Source organism: Peromyscus californicus, unplaced genomic scaffold, assembly GCF_007827085.1.
Source record: "Peromyscus californicus insignis strain IS unplaced genomic scaffold, ASM782708v3 Scaffold_23__1_contigs__length_62951481, whole genome shotgun sequence".
Taxonomy (NCBI): domain Eukaryota; kingdom Metazoa; phylum Chordata; class Mammalia; order Rodentia; family Cricetidae; genus Peromyscus; species Peromyscus californicus.
In genome coordinates, this window is record NW_026294534.1 from 32,377,737 (window position 1) to 32,404,177 (window position 26,441).

Below are 26,441 nucleotides of genomic sequence, written 5' to 3' on the forward strand. Positions count from 1 at the left end.
TTAGATAGTGGCATGAAAGGGGCAGACTACTTCTGAACGTCACTCTCATCATCTAGGTCCACTTTGGGCTACTCTACCCCCCTCCAGGAATCCTTCACACTGCATGAAGCTTCAGAGCCATGGGTGGGAGAAAGGGAAGCAACAGCGGGCGATGAATCCTCACACGAGGCCTGTGAAATCGGCGAGCAGACAGTCTCCGAGTGGGCATATAAACATAGGCCCCATTTACAAGGTGCAGTGAGGTCAGCACCACTTAAAAATAGACTTCTATAAAAGAAAGGGTGGTGTCCTCAGCCTCGGTGCAGGTTTGGCTCACTGAGAAAGTGGCTACCAACTTTGTTGCCAGAGAGATGTCGTCTCCCAAGATACACTAGGTAGCCAATGCTCTGCGCTAAGCCTGTGAGGAATGGAAAATAATGGTCCCCAGAGACTACAACCTGATGCTAGGTTGTTTCTTTTTTAAATACATTGTCACACTTAGACATTCTTTTCAATTGAATGACCTTTTATGTTGCTGTTATTTTATTATGAGGAAAACTGTTAAGTTGGTAATCTTATGATTATCTTTATTGAGTGAATTTAGAAAACACTGTTCTTATATCACTGTAGCTGCCTGAAATGGATCTTAAAGGTGACACTCTTCTAGAATAGGCATTCATGTTGTCTAGAGCAGCATGATCTTACCTTTCCTTGTTACAGCTTGCCTCCCTCTGTAGTCTCAAGGAACACTAGCCAAATCGCGTTCCTGCCTCTCCCAAATCAGAGGCACAGGGAGTTCTTCTGTACCTGCACAGCCAGTGCTTTGGGCTTTTGACCTTAAATTCCACGAATAAGAACACTTGGCAGTGACAGTTGGCAATGTGATGACACAATGAAAAAAAATTCTGCCTATGTATTTATGCTTAAGACCTCTTCCCCTTAGAGGCCCCAAATAATCCATTTCACATCTCTAAAGAGCAGAAAGAAATCACGGAACAGCATCCTGAAATTCAAGACCCCACTTGGAGAGAAAAAAAATGCAGCCTTGAACGAGTATACAGTTTTAAAAAAGAAAAAGCCAATAAGCTCAGCATACAAACTAGTCTTCAGTGAGCATGTGCTTTGTATTTGAGAATGGGTTGGGTGGATGGGAGCAGAGTAAAGCAGCTTGTCCCTCTGGCTTCAGTCTGTGTACCATCTTTAAACAGGACGAAAGGCCTGTGACCATTCAAGACACCTGGAGACTGATCCACAGAGGACTGGGGCACACCACAAGAATCTCCCAGAGTGTCATTACCATTGAAGACTTTGAGACCATTGATGCAGGCTATTACATATGCACGGCTCAGAATCTCCGAGGGCAGACTACAGTAGCTACCACTGTTGAGTTTTCCTGACTTGGAAAGTGAAGTATAATGAACCGATGGGGAAGCCATCTGTATACACAACATTTGAGATGAGTGCTTTGTGGGAGGCCAATACCAAGGGCCAACCTGTGGGTCAGACATCCAAATTAAAAGGAAGTCAGTCTATTAATAGAAGTGTTAACTTTGTATTTTGATTACTTACAGCCATGTTTCTAATTTTTATACCAAGAAAACATGTCAACAACTTTGTATAATCATTTCTATTAAATGAGCAAGATTTTATAAAAAAAAAAAAAAAAAAAGATGAGCTGTTTGTTGTGCATCCAGAAGGTCCTGACAGCAATTTGTGTTACTACCTTGTATTGTTTGAACCAAGTTCAACTGCTTCCTCACAAGCAACAACTCGAGATTCAAATGCTTAGATATGTCACTTTATCAAAGCTAATACGAGTTAATTTATAAAGGTATCAAAAATCACATTTTTACATGAAATTGCCACACCGAAAGTACTAATTTTTAAATTCCTTAAACAATTTAGCCTTTCACACAACAGAGATGAACAGGTTAAGAAAGATTCAACTTTAGCTAGACCTGTCTTCAGAAGTACTTAAGACCACAGCTGTTCCAATTTTCTTTTGCCATACAGTAGGAGTTATTTAAACTAACCAAAATTCAGTATTTGAATTTGGAAAAGCTTAACCTTGAACTCAAGCTCTGCAAACCCATTTCAGCCCACAACAAATTTACAGGGTTGGGAGTTCTGTAAAATAGCATGGGGAACTGTCTTAACTAATGAGAAGAGTGTATAGAACATAACCTAATGCTTTCAAGAGTGAAGTATGCCAGAGGCTGCCATTCTCATTGAATATTTCAGCATTATTTATTTGATCAAAGTAAAATACACTTTCCATCACTATAAGCTACAGATTTTCACACATCCACATTTCTTTTATGATGTGTCAAGTTTTGTGTCCTACGAAAAACATTGTTTAAAAACAAAACGTAAAAGCTGTTTTGTTTCCTATTTTCTCTCTTGTCTTCTAACCTCTGAAAGGTATTTTTAACTGCTGTAATATTGACTTTCCAGACACCTAAATGGTATGGAGGAGGACAGGGAATCGCATGAACTTTGACTGTAACTACAGCAAAAAAAGATAAACCCAACTCTGGCTAACGTCATTGGGCACAACTTGGGACTGGGTGCAGAGAGATTCCAGGAGGTGGCAGTGAAGCTACATTCTATTTATCAGAAGCAAACATGGAAGGCTACATACATCATAAACTATTGGAGATTAGAGACTTCATTCAACACAACCATTAATAAAAAGCATGCGGCATGAATATCCATGAGCTATGCAGTGTACAGGCCCATGATGACTCTAATATCCACCTCTAGTATTGAGTCTGTCCTAACTCTAGGGTTAATAAATACTGACATCACAATGCTGACAAAACCTGGGAAGTGGGGTGAGCAGCCACAGCGATCCTTCTACCTTTCACCAAGTCTTAGTCTGGGGAGGGGGTAAATGAAATTTTGGGAAGGAATTCAAATGCACTGTGAAGGAATTGCATAAGCCACATTTCCCACTCTTTGGTCGACCTTTCTGATACATTCCAATGACAGGAGGACCGCCCAAAGGGGCCCTCAAGTCAGCATTACCGCTCAGACTCTTGATCTATTAAACAGGAAGTGTTGGTTTCACGAGGTGCTTCTGGCCGTTAGTACATGCTGAAGGCCATCTTTACTGACTTCCCTAAGGGATTTCCAAAATTTGTACTCTCCGATCCGGATGGTAGCTTATTGGATCAGCACCTCAAAGAAGCTGGGTCCGGAAAAGCACTCTGTATTGGGGAAAGAGGTAGAAGGCTTGCGTCTGTGGCCCTAGGTGGAGGAAGGAAAGGTGGACGCAGATAATGGGGAGAGAAGATGAAGGTTTACCTCTGAAGAGAGCTTAGATTCAAGGTGAAAATAAGGCAGAAACCACCATGGGTACTGCCCCCTTCTTCTTTATACAGGTGTATGTTTAGAAAAATTAGCTCGTAGCCTGAGAAAATGGATCGGAGTATAGTAGTTGGGCTCATAAAAATCTATAGGGAAAAAAAAATCAAACTGGTTTCAACTGACAAAACTGAACACTAAAAAGCTAACAGAAATGTACAGACATCAGCAAACCAAAAGGCTTTTCCTGTCATACCCAAGCCCTGCCGTGTCAGTGCTTTCTCTTCTATGGCTTTTGTTGACACGTGTACAGCGATCACAACTTGATTGATACAGGACCAGCCATCGTCAGCCGCTGACTTTTAATACACAGCAGAGAGGACTGTGACAGTCACGTGACACACCAGCACACCCATTTCGATCACACATACCTCCGCCCACAGTCAGACTGGGGAAAAAAAAAAAAAATCACAAGAAGGTGTCTCTGGTGAAGAGTATTATAAAGGTTATAAATCTTTATCTTAACAGGCCCCTGAGAGTTTTCCCCTTATGCTTAGGTGAAGGAAGGCAAAAGAACAAGGTTCTCTCGTCCTTAAGTGCTTTGTGCAACTACGTCCACATCAATTCCAAAAAAAATCTATTTTTGGAGGAGGCTTTTGGACCAAGTTAAAAAGTCATCCTCCGGAGCTCCCGGACTCGTAAGTAGCCGATAGGGTGGTGGCTGCTTTCCAGTTATCCTGTGGAAATTCCAGAAAGCGAATTCAGCTCTTCTTCCCACGAGAGGGTCAGTCCTGCAGAACCGCACCTCGGCGCCTTCAGAGACTCTCCCGCGTTCAGGAAGCGTCATCTGGGTGAGATGCTGGGGCTGGAGAAGGACCCAGAATTCCTGGGGGACTGGAAAGGGATGGCCGAGGACGTGGGGGATCTCTTGGGGCTGCACAGGTCCCCACTGTGCAGCTTCCACAGCAGCTCCTCGTTCTCCATGGATAGTCTCTTGTTGACCTTTGACTCCCTCTCCAGGGACTCCTGCAGGGCTGCCTGCTCCGTGGAAAGTTGCCTGGAAAATAAAAACCCAAAGACCATGTGGAATCCAAGTCAAAAAACAACTCTTCCAGTTTAAACACAAAGGTGCAAGAAACCTACTCTGGGAGAATAGGCTCTTGCCTGGGGTCATAGATTTTTTTTTTTTAAAGCCAAGAAACCCAAATACTGCAGGGAAGCAAATAGGTGGGTGGTAGAGAGCCTGCCTAATGTGTGTGAGGTCCCTGGCTCAGGTCTATGCACTACAAAAAGGAAAATAAAAACTCCCAAATACCAGAAGCGTAAGCCTGACCCAAATAAATAATCCTATTACTAATAACTGGCAGCTCTAGTTTTTGAGCAATTTCCCAGAAGGCAGTGGGGCACTTGCACAAGGCTTTGGCTTGTTTCATTCCTGTTAACACAAGGGCTGTTTTCTGTTCACATTTGTGATCGCTCCCTCTCTGAAACCCATCACTACGGGTTTGTGAGCTCCAGGTTGGGGAGACGGTCTAGGCCACTTTGGTAGAAGCTAAATTGCTACTTTCAGAGGGAAACCAGTGCCTCTCTATCTGCTTCACTCGATGCCCGGGAGGTAGCCAGTAAAGCGTGTCCAGAAGGGAACAGCTGATGCTTGAGCATGAGAGAAGGGAAGATAGACTCTTGTAGTTTTACCTCGAAATTGCCATGTGTTTGTCCATTCGAGCTTTTAATTCCTCGTTTTCCTGCTGGAATCGCTTCAGTTTGTCAACCAATGCTGTATTGTTGTCCACCTTGGAGTAAACAAGGGTTAGAGTCATAAAACAAATGGATAAATAAATTCCCTCACTTCCTAAGGCATATTCCTGATCCAGGATGCTATCAAAAGACTGAGTAAGGGGAACCGTAGTGGCGAGCTGACGTGTGAAGAGGTCGTGCAGCAAGGCTCGGTAGCACATCAGAAGAAATAACAACAGGAAACCTCCCTGCACGGGTTGAGGGACCTACTGGTCTCCCAACCTTCACTCTCACAAACTGATCAGTTGAGAGATTAAAGGGTAAGACCCACAAAGGCATTTAATCACTGAACATAGTGGCCAGCTAATTCCATCCCCACTCACTGTCCTAAGGTATGGTTTATTACTTGTTTGGGAGGTGACATCACAGCTCAAAATAAACTTGGGGCCAAAATTAACCCCAAGTCCCTGCTATGGCAGCCTACTATGGCTCATTGGCTTGGATTACAGTGTCTAGGTGTTTTTAAGACATCCTCATGTTCAGAAAACATTCACGACAAGCTAGTCAGATGAAATAACTTTCTAGAAAAACATCTACAGAATAAAGAAGGGGGTGGGTTGGAGGGAGAGGAAACCTTGAAACGCTTAGAATAAATCATTCAAGATAAAACCACAAACTGGGATAGCTTGGAATTAAAAACAGTAGCAACTGGCTTTAAAATGCTCTACCAACACTTTGTTTTATAGAGGTAAAAACTCAACCGTTGCTGTCACCGAGCAAACTGCTGGCAGAGCTGGCTCTCAAAGCAAAGCTTGCTTTCCTAGGCAGTGTCCTCACGCTAAGTGCGATGGTTAGTTTGCCCACTTGACACCACCTAGAATTATCTGGGAAGAAAGCCTCGATGAATGACAGTCTACATTAGGCTCGCCTGTGGGCATGCCTCTGGGGTATCAGCTTGATTGCCTAAATGTGGGCAGCAGCACCATCTGGTAGTGGCTCAGACCCAAGGACAAGCTGCTTTCTCCTTTTTTTTTTTTTTCTTTTTCTTGCTTGGCCCTCATTCATGCTGGGAGTTTATCTACTCTATTGCTGCTGCTGATTCTCTCTCTGATATTAGAGTCAGCTTCTTCAGGCGTCCTGCTGATTCTATCTCTGACATTAGAGTCAGTCAGCTTCTTCAGGCGTCCAGTGCGGACTGATGATCAAAGGCTCTCCAGGAGCCTTTGGCACCAAGAGGGAACTGCAGAGGAGGCACCCAGCCTTGTGGGTTGAACAATTCCCAGGTTCTCAGGCTCTCCAGCAGCCACTGCTGGACTACTCTGAGCTCATCGTGTAAGCCAGGCCAGCAAATTCTCCTTTAATGTGTATTGCATCAGCTCTGTTCCTTTAGAGGACCCTGATACACTAAGTGTTTTAACTTCATTAAAGGCCTGGAAACTCCTAAGCACACGACATGGCAGTGGCACTGAGTGTACCCATTGTCATAGCAAGCTGTCCTCCTGTATGAACAACAGGGTGACGCTGACTGATGCTGTTAGGATGCCTCCTGGTCGGGGCATAAAACAGAAATATCACGGCTCAATAGAAATTAAGATATGTTTGTACTTTTATAGCAGAGGATTTTTATCACCTGAGATCTTCTGATAAGTTCAGAAGCATGAACGGAAGATGGAGCAACAAATTATTAACAGGATGTCCTGAGTCACCGCTGCCAACCTGCTGAGCAGGTGTCACAGGGTGACCTTTGGCATGACTTGCTATGTGTGCTGGGTTGGGCCTATTAACAACTAAGAGTTTCTTGCATTCCTTAAAGAGAAAAAAAAAAACAACCACTTCCTGTACTTCTGGTACCTCCAATGATGGGCAGAGGTGAAGAGTCCCAGCTGTAAGTATCTGCTACCATTCTGACCTCTACATGATAGATGTATGTTCTCAAACTAGAACTGGGCTAGTTTGAGAACATACACCCCAGTCATGCCTGTGAAGCCACCCATCCCAGGGGCCCTGGAACCTACCGGCCTAGGCCTACCCATGCATCATCGTGGGAGTGAGACCCTTGTGATCCTTTGGTCCCAGCTGAGCCACAAGCTGACCACAGCAATGGGCCAAAGTCTCGGGTTTTAGAAGTCTGCTGCACAGTCAACACAAGGAAACTAAGGCACATTCATGTCTGACTGCTAAAAATGGATAGTTCCACCCACCCACCCCTTTGGCCACTACATATGTATTTATTGCACATGTTTCACTGTACACAGTAATGAGCTTCATAATGGCATTTTTCATGTAATTTGACCATATTTACTCTCTACTGCTCATTCCTGTCCCCCTTGCTAGGCCTCATGCTCTTCCAATATGGTCCCCCAACTCTCATGCCATATGTATATATGCTTATCATCTAGGCTCCACATATGAGAGAAAATGGTATTTGTCTTTCTCGGTCTGGCTTATTTCACTTAACAGGATCATTTCCAGTTCCATCAATTATTTCTGCAAACGGCATAATTTCATTCTTCATTATGGCCAATTAAAATGCCCTGGTGGATTAAAAAAAAAAAACAAAAAAAAAAAAAAACAAAGCCTTCCCCTGCTACCACCACATCTCCTGACAAGGTGAGGTGAGTGCCTGTAAGTTCACTTCAGCCTTACCTCCCTCGAAAAAAAAGTTCACTATCTCTAGGAAACAAAGCACCACACTGAGCCAAGTACCCAAACACTGAACAAACAAAAAGTCGGACAGACAAAAGTGCCCAGTGGGTCCCCTGTTCTCCAGGCTGGTCTAGGAATGAATGAGACATTTCTCCATGGAGTGGTAAGTCGCCCACAACTGAGTGGAGGGGAGAGAGAGGAAGCACTGGATGCAGGCTGGCAGCTGGGAGCAAGGCGGCGGCAGCCGCCAGGGTCATGTAAGCTGTTCTGACAAACCCTGCCAGCGTGGTTCCTGTCCTGGCTGGCACGGCCTGTGTTTCAGGGCCGGCCCAAGGCTGCCAGTACCCGCAGGGCACGCCCCTCAGACACAGGTGAGAAGGTTCAAATTCTGATGAGCCTGGTTCTCAACAACACTTGCAATTGTCCGATGGGGCTCAATCTTCTCAACACACAATGCTTTTTTTTTTTTAATCACCCTCTTAAAAAGATAAGGCATTCTACTAGATTATATTGTGCCAATGAGATTAATTAATATGTCCACTTGTCTCTCCTGTCCAGGGTGGGTGGTGCATTAAAATACCAAAAAATTAAAATTTTTAAAAAAAAATTAATGTTCACTAGGCCAGTGAAGATTCACAGACTATTGATTTGTGAACCTGGTTTGTGATAGCTTTTCCAAAACTAATTGCTGCTTCATATTGTCTTCCATTAAAAAAAAAATTAGTGTTCTAGAAGGCAGCAGTTAATCAACCTGTAATAGATCTGGAAGAGACAGGGCAACTCTGACGCTTTCTGTGCATTCCAAATACCATCAAGTACAAGTCAGCTCAGCTCCACAGTTCTAAAGCTATGAGCTGAGTTCCTAGATCCCAGGCAACACCCCGCGCCCCACATGGGAGGTGCTCAATCCACCATCCTGGAGGGGACTTACCAGCTTCTCCATCTTCATCAGCTTCACGTCCTGCTGATGCAGCTTCTCATTCTTGATCTCTAACACGGCTTTCAGGCTTTCCAGTTCTTGCTCCAGATACATGACCTGAGGGTTTTTCTGGAGAAAACACACCAAGATAACAGCTCTGATTTATTTCACATGTTACGCAGTCCAACCTCTTGGTATACAGAATCTCCGATTAGATTTATGCAAGCAGTGACTGACTTTTGCCTTTTTTTCTTTTTGGGACACAGGCAGGGTCATGCCATGAAGCCTAGACTGACTTGGTATTCACAGTAATCCTCCTGCCTCCACTTCCCACTGCTAGGATTACAAGTATACACTGCCATGTCTGCTAAATGTATGTTTCTTTTTCATTTTCGTCTTTTTTTGAGACAAGTTCTCATTCTATAGCCCAAGCTGAACTGGGACTCACACAGCACAGTCTGGCCTTTAATTTGTGGCCACCCTCTTGTCTCAGCCTCCCCAGTACCGGAATGACAGGGATGAGTCACCATGCCTGGCTTAAGCAGTTTCAAAGAAATAAAAAAGAAGAGTTAAGACCATTTTGACCTAGAAGACTTTGGTCATAATATCGACAACAAACATTTTACTTTTTCCTTAGTCATTTAATAGGGATAGATGCTGCTTTCGTCAAATCTCTTATTAGAAACAAGAAAACCGTTGCTTACAACATGAAAACAGAGCTCTGGATAGAGATGGGCCTCTCTCCAGTCCTAAATGGGGGTCTGGAGGGAGAAAAGGCAATTTCTCTAAGCAAAGTCAGTCTCTGAGGAGAAACACAGGCCAAGATAGTACACATGCAGGGCTTTGGGAAGTAGCATTCAGTGATAATGTCCTGAGTCTCTGGGCCTTCCTCATGGTTATGCTGGCCTGGCCATACCTCCAGGACAGCCATAACACTACCACAGAACATACACAGTCTCCCAAATGGACACTCAGGATACCACCAGTGTGGGGCAACCCCACCCCCACCCCTTGTTTAACTGATGAAAATTCAACTTAACATCTGACAATTTGATACAAATCAGCTATATCCAACCTATTGGCCAGATGTTAAATGAAAGTTTCTGAGGATTCAGTGGTTTAGGTGATCAAAACTACCTCCTGGGGCAGTAGCTTCCCTTCCGGAGGAATCCTGGGGAAGAATCAGAGATTTGATTTACTTTATCTCACTCTTCAAAGTCTTTACTTCACAAAAAGAAGAAATGTGTTCTATGGGTCAAATAATCTGCTTTGTAAAGGCCAGGAGAGGTCCCAGACCCAGAAGGGTCAAAACAGAGACCACACATGTATCTTCAATTCCAAGTTCTTCAAAAATAAAACTCCATGTGGTCCTTTTAAATATGGCTTTTGGGGACCTTAGATTAATCTCCTCACATGCATTTGAGGAAAATAGTATAATTTCCTGTCAACTTCTAAAAATTACTTTATTATGTGTATGAGTGCTTGGCTACATGTATGCATGTATGTTGTCCATCCATAAAAAGAAATGATATGGAGCCACATGCTGCCACATAGATGAACCAACAACATCAGGTTAAGTAAAGATAATTATGAAAGATCACGTATCACATGGTTATATGGGATGCTCAGAATAAGCGAATCCACGGATATGGAAAGCAGAATGTTGGTATACTCAGGGCAGCAGTCATTTGGGAATGGACAGTGATTGTTGATGAGTGAAGGTCTCTTTCAGGAAGATAAAAAACATTCTGGAATTAGGTACCAGTGACTAACACACAGTGTCACAAATATGCTATAATACTAAAGTTTATGGTCGTGTAATCATATCACAATAAGGCATATTTTTTTAACAAAAACTTTTCTAGTTTTAGATTTTTCTCAGTTTCCCGTAGGTAGTTGCTTAGACCTCTGGATTTGGATCTGTGTATCATTTGGGGAGTTGTTTAAAAAAAAAAATCAGTGAACAAAATCATTTTGTACAGTTCAAATAAAACACAGAAAGCACGAAGACGACTCTAAACCACAATTGTCTCTCTAGCCGCTAAAGAATTAATTGAGTTGAAATGGCAAGTGAGCAGAAGAAAATCCAGTATCAACAGAGGAACACACAACTTACTGAATTCGCCTTCTCTCTTGAAAGTCGCTTTTGTTCCTCCGATTTCAACTTTTCATTCAAAGCATCGTTTTCACTCTTCAGATCATTGATCTGTTTCTAAGACACAAACAGTAACACGTGGAGCATCAGATACCAGGAAAGGGTCAAAGGTCCATCCACAGAGGCCAAGTCCACACCATCTGACAGCCCCGGGAAGGAGGGCTCACCTCTAGTGACTCCTGCTTCTCATTAAGTAGATTCTCAAGCGACTTCTTTTCCATTTCATGGCTTTTCTTGATCTCTGGAAAGAAGAGGGCTTTGTTTTTGTGTTTTGTTAAGGTTGTATCACCCTATGAGATTACGACTCCACAACCTGATGTATAAATCTGTGCAAGCTGATGAAGTACAAATCACGTTCCTTTCCATTCATTAAGATGCAGTTCTATAAATTAAGCAATGTCTCCTCAGAACAACTTTACTAGGTAGGGCAGAGATCTCCGGTTCAATGACCAGAAACTCTGATGCCTACTAGAGGCCAAGAAAACCTTCACAATCTCAGAATGAAGGGTAGGGTCTCAAAAGACAGGTTTTTGATTTTTGGTCTAGGGGGGCAGGGGCTGTCTTCCTTTCGATTTGCTCTTCCAGAAGAAAACAGAAATCTAAAATTCAGCCCATTCCTAGCAGGAAGAAGACAATGTTCACTAACTGTGCATGTAAGCCAGCCACTTCCATCTGTCACTATCTCTGATTCCACACAGCTCCATCTCTTGAGAAGTCCCTCCCTAAATGTCGCACAGCCAGTACAACCATACATCTCCCTGCTACTCTGTGAGCTGCAGCTGGTTCATGGTGGACACACCCCATTGCACAGATGACTTTGTCCTGGAAAAAAAAAATGGCTTCTTGGTCCTTCCTTTTGACTTCAAGCTTTCCAGTGATGGTGGGGTCACAATAGCACATCTTGTCCTTGTCCATCAAATGCTCTGTACCGCACCACAGCAATGGTGTGCAACAGTGCTCAGACATGGATGCTTTACAGCACTATGCTAGCAACTGACACCCTGATCTTCCCAGGACCTAAAGTAGCAACTACCACTGACCACCAGCACCAAAACGGTCTTTACAATCTTTGGAAGTTCATCCTGTTTCCTAAAGGCCTGGCATGTATAATGAACCATTATTTGCATCCTTAAGGGGAAAGGGTACCCACTAACAATGAACAGTGCACAAAGAAGCCAAGAGGCCCACCAAGCGAATGCCGAAGGGTATTCTGTGCAAAGGACAGTTACGAATCACTTCCGTTTTAGTAAATACGATATATTTCCATGACATCTCTACTAAAGTGTCAAAAGGCACCCTTGCCTGAAATGGAGGTCTCATAGGTTTTCTTCAGCAATTCTACTTTTTCTGAGTGGCTTGCTTCGATCTCCAGCTTAGTGGTTTCATGGGCGGCGCTTAAGTTGTCAAACTGTGGGGAACAAACAGAAGGACAATTTACCAATAAAAACCAAAGTGCCGAGCTGAATCAAGGAGCGCACACAAGGGATTTCATTCATATGCTTCCATCCATCTAACGGGCATCTCACACATGTACCACTCTGGACCCGCCCCCGCCCACAGCTCCACTCCATCCACCCCAGGAACGAAGATGGTCCAAGCTCTGCGGGGTTTGCTAATGGTAATGCCCAAGTCCATCACAGGGACTGGAGCTGTGCTTCACAGGCTCCCCTCAGACCCACACCTGCCGCTCTACTCTCAGCCCCCAGCACACGCCTGGTGCATTGTAGGAACTAGGCATATAACTAAACAAAAAATGAAGCCAAATAGAGAACAGGGAAATTCAAAGTTTATAATACTGATGGGTTATTAAAAAAGCATTTTTTTAAAAAAAAATTACAAGCCAATGGTTCAGTAGGCAAACATCAAGATGTTTCCAAGGGGATTGTTTTGGAGATTTTTTTATATCCCTTCTTCAAAAGAGAATTTTTTTTTTAAAGGTACTACTAGGGATGGACCAGAACCTTGGACATGCTTTGCAAGGTCTTGCTGCATCTCTGAGCTCTGGCCCTCTTTTTATTTTGAGACAGGCTTACTAAATTGCCTCAACCTCTCCAGGTAGCTAGATGGGATTACACACTTTTTTTTTTCTTCACCCTGGGGACTGAATCCAGGAACGCATCACTTCGGTATCACCGAGGACATATTTGGCCCTGTTTTCAGGTTTTATTTCGAGCCAGGGACTCACTAAGTTACCCACGTTGAACTTTGAATTTTCTCTGCAGCCAAGGCAGGCCTTGATCCTTCTGCTTCAGCTTTCCAAGTGTTGGGATTACAGGTAGGTACCACTGTGCCCAGCCACTTCCCCCTTCTCGAACTCAACACTGTTTCATCATAAAAATCCCCAAAGCTTCCCCCAATTAAATTAAAAGGCAAGGGATAGCGCATTAAGAAACAGACAGCATCTAGAACTCAAGCAGCCAGCCATGCCCAGAGCGGCCCGGTGGGGCACAGACCTGCTCCTGCAGTTGGGTTTTATACTTTTCTGCCTCCTCGATGTAGATGTTCTGAAGCTTCTCACACTCCGCCGTGTAGAATTCCTTCAGCCGGTTCTCCAGTTCTGTCCGGTCTGTCTGGTGTTGCTGGTTTAGTTTCTGGACAAATCCTTCATATGCTGTTTGTAAGTCGTTCCTAGCCTTTTCTAGCTTCTCACAGGTGCTTGAAGCGGCAACTGAGAAGGACGTAAAAGGGACGAGCCTTTAAATTTGCTCAATGTCTGAAACGCACAGCATTTACCCACCATTGCATAGACACAACATCCCTTATCCTGTGATCAGCGCTGTAGTTCAAATAAGAAATGTCCATCAAAGGCCCGTGTTCTAGAGGCCCGCAGTGTCACTGGAAGGTGGTGGACCTTAGGTCAGTGGGGCACACCCCTGCCAGGGACATCGGGATGCTGTCCCTTCTTTACTTTCTTTTCCCAGCCATGAGGCAAACGGTTTCCTCAACCCTGTGTTCTCCCTGCCATGATGGCCGAAAAGAATGGAGTCAAGAGATTGTGGGCTGAGACCTTCAAAACTGTGAACCAAGATAAATCTTTTCTCTCTGTAATTTCACACACACACACACACACACACAATGCATTTTGATTACTGCTACCATTATCTTCCACCTCGGTAAGCCCCCTTCTTCCATACAGTGCCTGTCTTTTTACTGGGCTTATTTCACTTAGCGTGATGTCCTTCAGCTTGTGCCAGACTGCCTTCCCTTCAAGTTTGACTAAGACTCCACTGTGCGTGCGTACTACATACTGATCCATTGATGGCATTTAAGTTGTTTCCACCACCTGACCACACTGAACAATGCTGCCAGGAACACCAACAGCTGCATGAGTCCTGCTTGAATTTTCTTGGGTCTATATCTGGAAGAAGAATTGCTGTTTTATATGGCTAATTCCACTTTTAGTTATTAAGTGGCTTTGCAATGTAATGGGCAAGATTCCTTTTCTCCGTCTACTCACCAAAACATATTAAAGAAACAAAACAAAACTTGATACAAGGAGGGGGGGCGTATAGAAAGGTTTGTATGGAGGAAAGGGAAGGGGGAAATGATACAGTTATATTAATCTAATCTCACTTTTTTATTTTAAAGAAAATATATAGAATATTCACTTAATGCATGTGAGCGTGTGAGGTGGTACATTACAATTTTGATTTGCGCAATGGATTTTTAAGTAGAGTCACTCACAGATAACATTAACAAAATTCTACTATGAAGACTGAAAGCCTTACTCCCACAGGATCTGTATCTACACAGTGCCTTGGTTACTAAAAAATCCAAAGAGCCAACTGTGGTAGTGTGTGCTGCGGACCCGCCGTCCTAGCACCCAGGAGCCTGAAGCATGGAGGATCTCTAAGTTTGAGGCCAGCCTGGGCTACAGAGCAAAACTATCTCAAAGCAAACAAAACCATGGGCAGACAAAAATCAGAATCAAACCAATCCACAAAGCAGAAATGTTGGATGGAAGAGCCAAAATGGGGGATGGAAGCCAGATGGCAGGGGTCGTCACGGAAACCATTTGGGATTAAATACTGTAAAACACACTCTTCACACTTACATTCCAACAAGTAAAAATGGGAACGATGGAAGCCTTTCCATGAGGTCCCTTGTGTGCCTCACATTAGACCTTTATATGGAAAAAGTCTATAAAAGTGCTTTGTAGCCAATCAATGAAGAGATCAGTTTCTAGTGAGGGAAATTCTGTTTTTACAATTTCATACATCAGCAAATAACAAGCAAACCATGACCAAGCTCATCCAAGAACTCACACCAGATACAAAGCATCTTGCACACAATTGTCTTGGCACACGGGCGTCTCGGCACACATAGTACACAAGCATCTTGGTGAACCCCATCGCTCTAAAGGAGCCTGTATCTACTGTGGGTACACAGGGCTTTTATATGCTACACCTGCCAGAGTTTCACACATCTGCTTATAATCAGACTACTGTCAGTTTGAATACATAGTTACAGAATGTCGGTGTTTAAAATCAGATGGGATATACAGAAATCCTCTCCCATTAACCACCGGATAGGGCTGTTTGCTCTGTTTAAACACACAAGAACCAGTAGCCCAAACAGCGTGCAGCTTTGCTGGCTCCTGTGAGCTTGGTGAAGAGGCAACAGATGGGAGGGGAGAACCAGAAAGAGAGAGAGAGAAAGAGATCTGATGGGGGAGCGGATGGCTCAGTCCTGTTGCTTCCAACAACCAAAGGGCAGGACAGGCCCCAGAAGGTGACATCAGCCTGCAGCTGTGCAGGGGCCTTCTGCTGTTTACAGTGCTGTGTGCAACAGCTGGGCTACACTTCGCACTCACACAAATGGCTTTAGTTTAGATCAACAGCCTCGGCTCTTAGTGAAGCAGCGATTTGGTGGAGAATCCCCTGAATTCTTTTTTTAGAAGGATGCACATGTAAGCACTGTAGTAAGGGCTCTCAGAGTGCTCCTTGTCATCTGCTGGGATATAAGGTCCTCACCCAATTTTAGGCTATAGATTTTCCCTGGTTTCTCATAGCCTGGAGGGGTTCCAGAGTCACCTGTGCTGGCTCCTGCCTATCCTCAGGTCTGCCTTTCTCTTGCTCCTTTGCCAGAAGTCCATCTTTGCTTTCAGTTCATCTGACAACTAACAAAGCCAATACAAAAGCAGAAGACCCTCCAGGTTTAAGAGTGAGTGACCATGGAGTTTCCCCATACTGTCAAGAGTAGTTATTTTAAAAGAGTTACTACTTGAAGAGAAAAATTCACCCACCCACCCACCCCTATCCCCCCAGTCCCCAGACAGGGTCTCACCATGGAGCTCTGTTTGTCCTTGAACTCAAAGAGATCTGCCTGCCCCTGTCTCTGGAGTGCTGGGATTAAAGGTGTGCACTACTTACTACTCCCAGCTTAGAAAATCTACCATTTTGGGCCTTGTTTTTAAACATTCCATTAGCTGAGTTTTAAAAGCTTGTGCATGATTAAGCAAGCACACATTGAAGAGAGATGCTTGATGTACACTTGTAAATACATAAGCTTGCTAGCTTTAAAAGCTAGCCAAGCTAGCCCCAGCAATCTAGCTTAAGAAATTTAACTAGAGCAGGGCATGGTGGTGCATGGCTTTAATCCCCAGCACTTGGGAGTCAGAGGCAGGTGGATCTATGTGAATTAGAGGCCAGAATGGTCTATATAGTGAGTTCCAGGACAACCAGATTTACAGAGTGAGACCCTGTCTCAAAATATTTATATATGTATATGGTGGACACATGATAGCCTGTCATTCAGGAAGCTGTGGTAGGAGGAAAGGGCATTCAAGACTAGCCTGGGTTAAACGAGACGCTCAAAGCCAGCTTGGGCTGTACAACAAGAGCCTCTCCCTGCAAAACCATGGCCTACAGATGTAGCTCAGTGATAATGTTGTGTTTGTAGCATGCACAACTGCCTGGATTCAATCCTTAGCATCACAAGGAGATAAGAAAAAAAGCTTTTAGACATAAAAATAGAAAGGCATAGACTTTTCCAAAATTATCTCTAAAGTCTAAATCTGTGTTAAAGATAGAAGTTGGCACTTTTACTAAGAGATGCGTAAGCCCTGAGACTATTAGGCCAAGGCCAAAGCAGGAAAATCGAGGTACCCTGCCCCACCCTGCCTGTCTAAATCACAGCTATTTGAGCAAGGAAAAATCGCTGCACAAGAAACAATCATTTGGACGCCGTCTAGAAGAGGTACCACTGTGTGGTCAAGTCTGACCTTGGGAAAACAGAATCATACTAATCTCAGGCCCTTTGGCAGTTTCCCCTAGCAGAGAGGAAGTGAAGCCATACTTAATCAGTCCCCAGGGATTTCTGTAAGGGGGTGAGGGGGGCAGCTGGACTGATTATTTCCATCTCATGGAGACAGATTTCCCTTTGCTGACGGATGAATGTTGTTATGGAAGAAAACACTACACAGCCACGGCCTGACAATGTCAGTATTCTTGGAAATGATACAGAGCTGCCTTCTTTTTAATATATGAGTTGCACGCTTCTCATGGGGGACAACTAACAGTATCTTCCATGCTTGAGAACACAAGCACCTTCATAGAACAAAGCCAGAGTACCGGTTCCAATTCCGGCACTCCGGGTAGTTGCCTACCGTGTGGTTTGCAAAGGTCACTCACATTTTTCCTCACCTCTAAAATAGAGACAACACTGGTACTTTCCCTATGGAATTAAATATAACACGTGAGAAGTGCCTGGCCCTGTGCTCAACTGTTTAAATGTGTGATATATGTTCCTATTGTTATTACCAGCGGACTCAAACCTAATTATAGATTCCTTGGAGACACGCTAGAAGTTCAAAACAGAATATAATGGTTAGAGTTTATCTTCAGCACCAACCCTCCACACACACACACACACACGTTTAAAAACCATGATTTGTCTAGGATTAAAAATGATAAATATGAGGCAGAGCCAGGTGGATCTCTGTGAGTTCGAGGCCAGCCTGGGCTACCAAGTGAGTTCCAGGAAAAGGCACAAAGCTACACAGAGAAACCCTGTCTCGAAAAACCAAAAAAAAAAAAAAAAAAAAAAAAAAAAAAGATAAATATGAAGCTGGGCGGTGATGGCCCACACCTTTTTAATCCCAGCACTCGGGAGGCAGAGGCAGGCAACTCATCTCTGTGAGTTGACACCAGCCTGGTCTACAGAGTTCCAGGACAGCCATGGCTTTTACACAGAGAAGCCCTGTCTGGAAAAACTAAAAAACTATTAAAAAAAAAAAAAGTATATATATTATACACACACACACACACACACACAGCAGGTTGCTACTGGAGCCTGCTCCTCAAATCAGCCTACTACTATTGTCCTTATATTCTGGACACCAAACTTCCCTGGCTTTCAGGAGATTTGTTTCTTCTACAAACAGACCTAAAAACACAGTAAGAAGGAAGACAAGGGAAAGTATGGGAGGTAGGGCTCACATGGAAAGCCAGGCAGACTCTGGACCGTGTAAGAGACAGCAAACAGAAAAGGGCAAACAGGAAAAGGGAGGGCCCCTTTCTCCAGTTGTGTGGCTCTTTCCTGGGAGGCTTCTGGGGAGCCAGTTGTGTGCAGAACCCCTCCAGGGTTCCTCTCCTCTGAGTCACTTATGAGGGAAATAAAGGCGCTTGTGTCCAATGGGCCTCGCCTGCTTTGGGGCCTCCTCTCGATCTCTCTCTCTGGCCACCCGGGAACCAGCCACCTGCTTGTAGTGCTGGTTCTTTTGTGCCTTTCTTCAGCGCGCACCTGATAACTTTCTGTCACTTCTCCTGTACCCATCCAGAACCACAGACAGGGCCTTCCCCCATGATTACTGCCCAATATTACTCCATGAAGTCCTATCACGATACACTTCCAGGGCAAGTATGGGTCTAACCTGCTTTAAAAGCAAAGGTATTGTTGAAAGAAAACAAACAAACAAAAAAACCTAACAGAGAAGGGTGGGACCCAGACTGTGTGACCAACAGGCATTTCTGACTTTCCAGACCTCAGTGAGTTAATTCACAGAGTGAAAAAACACACTCTGCTGATAAAGGCTAATGTGCAGTTGTTATATGCTGTACAGCAAGTCTAAGCTCAGGGTGGCGGGGCACCAGTGCATGAGGAGGGGTGGTGGGTTGGAGATGGTAGTCATCCAGCATTAAGACCTTAAGATTTTGTTTCTCCCAAGGTAACCTGGGAGACTCATGGTAGATGAGGCTCTCCTCTAAATTTCAAAATTAGTTGTAAATGGCTTTCTGATTAATGGCTCTTGTGCACGATTTCAAAATCTCCCACAAATCCTAACTTTCGGGTTATTGGCTTTTTATAAAACTATCTGCACAAGGGAGAAAAAAAAACCACCCCCACCCCCCACCACCTGTGGTGGTGGGAGAGCTGGCCCTGCACCTCACCTGGGCAGCATAGTAGAGCTGACCCTGGTGGCGGGGTTGCAGGTGAGCCAGCGGCCCTTGAGGGCATGAGAGCAGACTTCCCTCCCACCCCCACCCATGTGCCACATGGTGGCATGGGTGAGGGAAAGACACCCTTCCCCCTCATCCCTTGCCACCTGCAGCAGGCAGAGAGAGAGAGAGCTGGCCCCAGGGTCATGAGCGTGAGAGAGCGCTGGCCCTGCCTGACCCTCACTGGCCACAGCATCTGGGAGAGCAGGCTCTGCAGCCTGTCTGAGCAGAACACGAGAGCTGACCCTGTTGACTGGCACGCAGGTGAGCTGGCCCTGAGGGGTGTAAGAGCAAGAAAGCCAAACCCAACTCCCCATGCTCCCTACAACAATCGGGAGAGCGGGCCCTGCACCTCGCCTGGGCAAAACAGTAGAGCTGGCCCTGGTGGTGTGAGTGCCAGTGAGCCAGACCCAAGGGCCTGAGGGCGGGAGAACTGGCCCAGCTCCTCACTGCAGGCTGCATTGGGCGAGCTAGCTGAGGCAGTGCTGGAGGGCTCACCCAGGTAGTGATGATGGGAAACCTGGGGGACTGACTAATCCAGCTACCATCCAAGCCCAGAACCAGGGATACAATATCCCAACATCCACCTCATCTACCAACTGCTGTAGCACGTGAAGGGGATGAACCTACAGATCCAAAGCTGCAGGATCTCCACGACACAGGACAACAGGATATATCCAAGAGGAGTCCCAGTGACGGCCCATTATCGATAGTATAGCAGAATCCAGAGGCCTCAACCAGACCAATGACTCATGGCAATGAACACTTGCAATTAAAGAAATATGGACTAAAGGGTGAAATGTGTGACTCACCAAGACCACACTACAGCTTCCACATCAAGATTCTTCCTCCTTTTTTCTTTAGTTTTTCTTTTAAATTTTGTTTTGCTTGGGGGGGGGGTTGCATGGGCAGAGAATGGATGCGAGGGGCGGGGAGATGAGTGGGATTGGGATACATGATGTGAAATCCACAAAGAATCAATTAAAAACAACAAAAAACAGAACAAAAAATACCCTGGCCATACCATTAAATCTACTCCCCCATAAATAATACCACTCTAACACTTACTCCAGACCTTGCAAAAGGCTCTCAAGTGTGTATTTTCATGCAGGGCTCTTAGCTGCTAAGCAGGTACCACATCCACCATTAAGTCTCATTTTACCAAATGGAACTGGGAAGGCAGACCTGAATGGAGACCCTGAATCCTCTGTGTCTCAACACAGAACTCCAAACCAGATCTAACTGGTCACCTTCCCCAGTTTGGGAGAAGTTAGTGCAGACACCAAGGGTGGCCATAGCTCAATTCTAACCTGGAGTCACAAGAGACTGAAAGATGCATGAAGAACAATGCTTCCCTGGCCTCTCTTTCCTAAAGGGATTAGTTGTGACAAAGTCCTCCTGGCAGGTAGGTGGTTATCTGGCCCTCTCAGCCTATCTTGCCTTCTGACGGAGGTGCCCTGCTGGGCTTCCCTGGGGCTGGTTCTCCTTGCCAGTGTCCTTCCTCCCACTGAGGGCAGATCTGAAGGCTTTGGGGGCTGTTCTCATCTCATGCACTAGCCAACCACGGCTGCAGAACAGCACACACGCACCACAGATACATGAAAAAAAAAAATCTAGGATGGAAAGTGGATCAGAGACAAGCATGGCTGCTGAGTCAGTGACAATGTGTTCCTAAGTCGCAGGCCTAAGAACAGGAATCCCAGAGCAAAGGATCAGGTGTCAATCAAAACCATGCAGTAACTAACTCCCAGTCACTCACTCACTAGTCCCTCTTGCCTCCTACCAGATTATTCATTTTTTTAAGGGCAGAAGAATCAAGAAGCGCTGGTACAAGTCCTCAGGCATGCATAAACTTCAACATATAGGAATGAACTAAAGTCTCTTGGAGCTGTTTAGTGTTAGTATGCATGCTTGCTTTTTATATACCTTTCCACATAAAAGCAACATTCTAGACAGTGAGTGGGATGTTGGGATGTAGTCCCAGGTGCTCTGGTGTCAGAAGCACCTGGATGGTATTAAAAGTGGAGATGCCTGGACTCCATCGCAAACTAACTGAGTCAGAATTGGTGGGTGTGAGAACAGGAAAATCTGTTTCATCTCACAGTGACGTTAGTGAGCTACTGTTCTAGACAAGTGACCCCGGAGTGAGGAAAAGTTGAGATTTTAGAGTTAGGAAAAAAAAAACAGGACAAGAAGTCTCATGCCAAAATACTGTTGGCAGTAGTTTGCATGTCTATAGGTAAAAGAACATGGACTTTCACAAAGCAATAGAGCCAATTATATCCAAATTTAGGAGAGACATAGATAACAAGTCTGAGGTAGCTATCAACTCCTCCTTCAAATACCTCATCAAGATAAAAAAAAAAAAAACACTCTAGGTGGAGTTTCCTCACACTGCTATTTCATTACATTCTACTTAAAAAAAAAAAATCCCTCTTGTAATCAGCTTTAGAGTGTCTAACTCCCTTTAGACAGGCAGCCTTGTTGTATAGTTGTAGTTATAGCCACAACTGGGAAGGTGAGAGCATTAACACATTCCACAAGGTGGGAGGCGGTCTACAGCTCACTGGTGAGTGCTCATCAGGCGGCTTATATTCTGCTTTTGACAACTTACTTTTTTTTAAGAGGGTAAGGAGATATTTAGCTATAGTTACTTCTTCTGACACCTTTGACTGGAGAAGGATCCCAAAGGTTATTAGTTGTCCACACATGCTAGTATTAATTTCAAACGATTTTCCAGTGTTTTAGATACACGAAGCACTTTCCGTCAGGACTAACGGAAATCTGATAGCCTGGCCACTTTGGCTTCTTATTCAAACCCTCTGGCTTTGGAGCTGCTTTACAGTAGGAAAGTAAGGTAGCTTTCGAACCTCAATTTCTTTTATACAACACAAACTACTTAGAGCTGAATACTGCTTTTTTAGGAGTGATTAGAACTCAGAAAACGTCCCAAACATCTGTCCTAATTTTCATATACAGAGGGGAAAATACTGAGGTTTTTAACATACTTATCCCAGGGATTCTAGCAATGTTTAGTGTATTAAGGGTTAAAATCTCATTTAGTTCAAGAAATAAAAAAAATCGGGGGATAATTAATAAAAAGATATGGGAGTTAGCCCCAACTTATGGCTAAATTTAATACACACATACATACATACACACATACACACACACACACACACACACACACACACACACACACGTCTTCCTTGGGGCTAGGGGTGTGGCTCCATAGAGGATTTGTCTAGCATGTGAAATGCCCTGGGTTTGATCCCTAACACCACCACAAACTAACAAATCTTTCTCTTTATATAGAAGAAAAAAAAATGTAATTTTAAGGACAATGGGAACCTCCAAGATTGTGGTGAGAGGCCGCCATACACCACTTTTTGTTCAACACGACTCTGGAAAGAATCAGAATGACTTTCTCGGAGGCAAAAGTTGCTTTAGATACTGACCATGAACTGTAACAGTAAAATACTGCAAAGACTGACATTCAAGAGAATCTGGTAAACCATTGTCATGGTGAGACATCGCACTTCCAATGGAATTAATTATGCACCACCATTATTATTATTCATTCCAAAAGTTAGAAAAATATCCTTTTCAAAGCAGTTCAGTGAAAGGAAATGTTTGTGCTTGTAACCCCCCAAACATTTGCACACTACAAGGAGATGCCCACCTTCCCTGTCACCATCTTCAGTTGCAAAATCCATTCTTTAACTGTGGTCTATGCATCCGTGCACCCCAGGCCTACACACCTGAAGGAGACAGAGACTTTGCCTTTGAATTATCTGTAGCTCTAGATGGAGGGGAAAGGCACATAAACAAATAGCTAAGTACAAAGTCTTAGTGTGCACCAAGTAACCGAAGGGTAGAAAACGTAAAGTTAACTTGTTTGAAAGATTTGGGTGAAACTCAAAAACATCTGAAGTCAAGATGTTTTAAACAGGACTCATCTTAAAAATGAGTAAATGAAGAGTCTGAGAGGCAAGAATAGAAGAGTAGCACACAGAGGAGAGAGCACATCAGAAGAAAGGTAACGTATGCAGGAGAGGCAGATAGACGCGTGAATTCAACCACACCCGAGACCTGCAGGAAACCAGGCATGAATAGAAAGAGCACCTAGACACAAAGTCAGGCTGTAAAGGAAAACAAACAAAAACAAAGCAAGAAAGGCAGTGGGTGCTACAATGTCAGATAAACCAGAGCAATCTCTGTAGCCCATGAAAAGGGAAATGCGGCCTGATGGCAAGATATGCAACCTGTTGGGTGGCCGTGGTAATATCTTCCATGAATGAAATTATGGCTCCAGGAATGCTGAGGAAGGATGGGTCTGAGAAAGACTTGGGACCCAGACTGATATGCGTGTAGATAATAGAGGGTGTGGTAATATAAGAAGTATGAGTCAGTGGCTGTCCTGTGTGCTGAGTGACTCAACTCATGCCTCCCAGACACTGAGGGATGGATGCATATGGGTTAGCGTAAGAAGATATGCAGAGGACTCTGGAAACAAGGGGCCATCCAGGAGAAAGTGTCATCTCCCTAGGCTGGCTCACCGAGAGGCGGTGCTCTCAGCACACACCTGCAGCCCAGGAAGGATGGGCTTAAAAAAAAATACACCAGTGAGTTATGATCGTATGGTCTTAGTGCCATACCACTCTATAGATCAGTGGTTCTCAACCTTCCTTATTCTGTGACCCTTTACTATAGTTCCTCATGTTGTAGTGACCCCCAACCATAAAATTATTTTCATTGTTACTTCATAACTGTGATTTTTTTCTACTGTTATGAATTGTAATGTAAATATCTGATATGTGACCCCTATGAAAGTGTTGTTCAACCCCCAGAGGGGTTGTGACCCACTGAGAGCCACTGGTATAGACGGCCCACAATCGTTAGTAATGTCTTTAGTGGAGGCTACTGGGTGTGACCTGGAAAATTACTGGACTTGTCAAAAGAATCCAAAGACACATGAAAATACCTCAGAAGCATGATCCTCTGCCAAAGCAGCCAGACTCAAATGAGTGCACTACACTTTCATTTACATGAAATTCTACAAGAGACAAGCTGATAGTTGGTCATAAAAACCAGATCAGTATTTGCTTCTAAGGGAGGGGAGGCTTAAGGAAGTCTTCTAGAATTACAGAAATGTTCAATGCAAGTGTAGATTATGTGAGTGTCTGTTAAAACTGATGGACTGGCTGGCTAGCTCAGGGGATCAGGCTTGCCACCAAACCTAAGAACCAGAGTTCCATCACTGGAACTCACAGGGTGGGAGGGGAGAACCCAATCCTGCAAGCTGTCCTCTGACCTCAATACATGTGCTGGGGCACATACATGTGGATACACACACAAATAAATGTAGTAGAAAGGGAAAAAAAAAAAAAACCTGATAGTACAGACAGAGACACAGAGACTGAGTTCAAAGCCAGCCTAGTCTGTCTACATAGTGCTGCCCCGTCTCCAACAAAAATGAGATGGAACAATGGAACTTCATTCTATATAAAACATGTTTGACTGAAATAATGGTGGTCTTTAAATTATAAACTCCCAGGTGTCAATAAACATCAATAAGCTATGCAAATGGAGAGTTCATTATGATTTTTTTTTTAAAGAGGAAGCAGGAAAGAGTCTCAATTAAGGACCACAGAGTCTGAAAGATAACAGAAGAACACAGATACGTTAACTACATCTGTGCAAGGTATGAGGGTCACTGGCGTAGGAGGAACCTCGTGGTTTTGTTCTGAGTGACAGAGGGGTTTCTTGAAAAAGTTTGCCCAAGCCAACAGGCTTTCCATGAACGGATGTGGGTCAGACAGGAGAAACACGCTGGTTGCATGTCAGACCAGAAGGCTTAGCTTAGGAAGAGACTATCAGGGCTCCAAATGAGAAGGTATCCAGAGTCGGTGGATGGTGGAAATGGAAGGAAACCATTAGACTCCGAAGGGGAAAAGAACAGGCTATTTGAATTGCAGTGTTCCAGGGTTTATGGGCTTTCACTCACCATAATTCTTAGTAGTTTGAGAATCTTGTCCCAATTTTCAGAGAGAAGGTAAGGAAAAGATCACCCAGTTGACCCGTGACACTGACAGCCCGGGTTATGCATGCTGGGGGAAGCGTTGGGTACTCTGATGGTGGAAGTGGTGGGGAGCGGGAAGACAGCAGCTCTTTCTTAAGTAGCCTACAACGTGTCGGGTACTAGGACCACCACTGCATGTATTTTACTACTCTCTTCAAACTCCACACCAATCCGGCAGCATACACAGAGTTTTCACTTTAGTGAGTCAAAGTCTATGTACTCAAAAATGTTAGGTCACTCCTAACTGGGAGTGCATGAATAAAAACCCACACCACTAACCCCACATTAAACGCCAATATAGCAACAACTGACTGGTCAGGTCTCATGTGCATTTGAGTGTGATGAAGCTGTTCTGGGGGATTTCTGATAGTATTTCACTCACTACGCTGGCCTAGGAGTTGAAGTGGTCCTCTTGCCTCGGCCTCCTGAGGACTGGGATTAAGGCACACACCACAACATTAACAGCAGTTAACACCAGGCACGGGTGCTTTACAATGTTTTGCCTCATGTGAGCCTCATGACCATCCTTGGAGCACACACGTGCACACTGTCACTTTAGAGAGAATAAGACAGGAACAGGAGAGATGGGACCTGACAGGCCCTGGGCCACCCAGCTCCTAAACCAAGGACGTGAACCCGGATACTGTGACACCACAGTCCTACACGTTTTATCGCTTCAAATTGGAGGTTTGAGCTTTGACGTGTAAACTTTATCTTTTTCCACTCTGGCCCACTATACAAATCCAGTGGAAAGCTTCAACAACTTTCTTTCTAGCCAGCTCCATTACACTTGTTTAAAGAACTCTCTTCTATTCACTGGCCAAACCAAACCTCTTCCCAAATGCCTTCGCTGCTTCAGCAAGCCTGTCTGACTCAGTGGTTGGCAGAAATGACACCATTTCCCAAGTCCAGCCTAGGGTGACCAAACAATGTGGACAGGCCAACCGCAACATCCTGACACTTTGACAGCTTCAGGAAACACACACCAGGCCACGTTCTCCTTATCTCAGACAGAGAGGTGAGAGTACAAAGGATAGCTGTTTCCTGACGGGCCCTGTGATAACTGGAAGTGCCGTGGACCGGGGCTCCCATTTAAACTGCTCAATTGTGAAGAGAGGGTCACCATTCAGGCGGAGGCAATGAGAGCTCGGTGTCCCCGTCTGTCTCGTCCTGACTTCT

The 26,441-nt window shown here is 44.5% G+C and overlaps 2 protein-coding genes across 5 annotated transcripts in view; one reads left to right on the forward strand and one right to left on the reverse strand.

The window, feature by feature from the left end:
* The window catches only part of Pdgfrl (platelet derived growth factor receptor like), a 63,815-nt gene extending 60,005 nt beyond the window's left edge, over positions 1 to 3,810 (forward strand). Inside the window, exon 6 of the mRNA XM_052752093.1 lies at positions 1,188 to 3,810. Coding sequence (XP_052608053.1) covers positions 1,188 to 1,376 — 189 coding nt within the window. The 3' untranslated portion in view covers positions 1,377 to 3,810. The remainder of the gene's footprint in view (positions 1 to 1,187) is intronic.
* Positions 2,208 to 26,441, reverse strand: part of Mtus1 (microtubule associated scaffold protein 1) — a 147,980-nt gene continuing 123,746 nt past the window's right edge. For all 4 annotated transcript variants that reach the window (XM_052752092.1, XM_052752089.1, XM_052752090.1 and 1 more), the window contains 7 exons: positions 13,196 to 13,410; positions 12,045 to 12,150; positions 10,910 to 10,983; positions 10,704 to 10,799; positions 8,600 to 8,716; positions 4,981 to 5,078; positions 2,208 to 4,342 (listed from right to left, as the gene is read on the reverse strand). In XM_052752092.1, the coding sequence (XP_052608052.1) occupies positions 4,129 to 4,342; positions 4,981 to 5,078; positions 8,600 to 8,716; positions 10,704 to 10,799; positions 10,910 to 10,983; positions 12,045 to 12,150; positions 13,196 to 13,410 (920 nt within the window). In that variant the 3' untranslated portion in view covers positions 2,208 to 4,128. The remainder of the gene's footprint in view (positions 4,343 to 4,980; positions 5,079 to 8,599; positions 8,717 to 10,703; positions 10,800 to 10,909; positions 10,984 to 12,044; positions 12,151 to 13,195; positions 13,411 to 26,441) is intronic.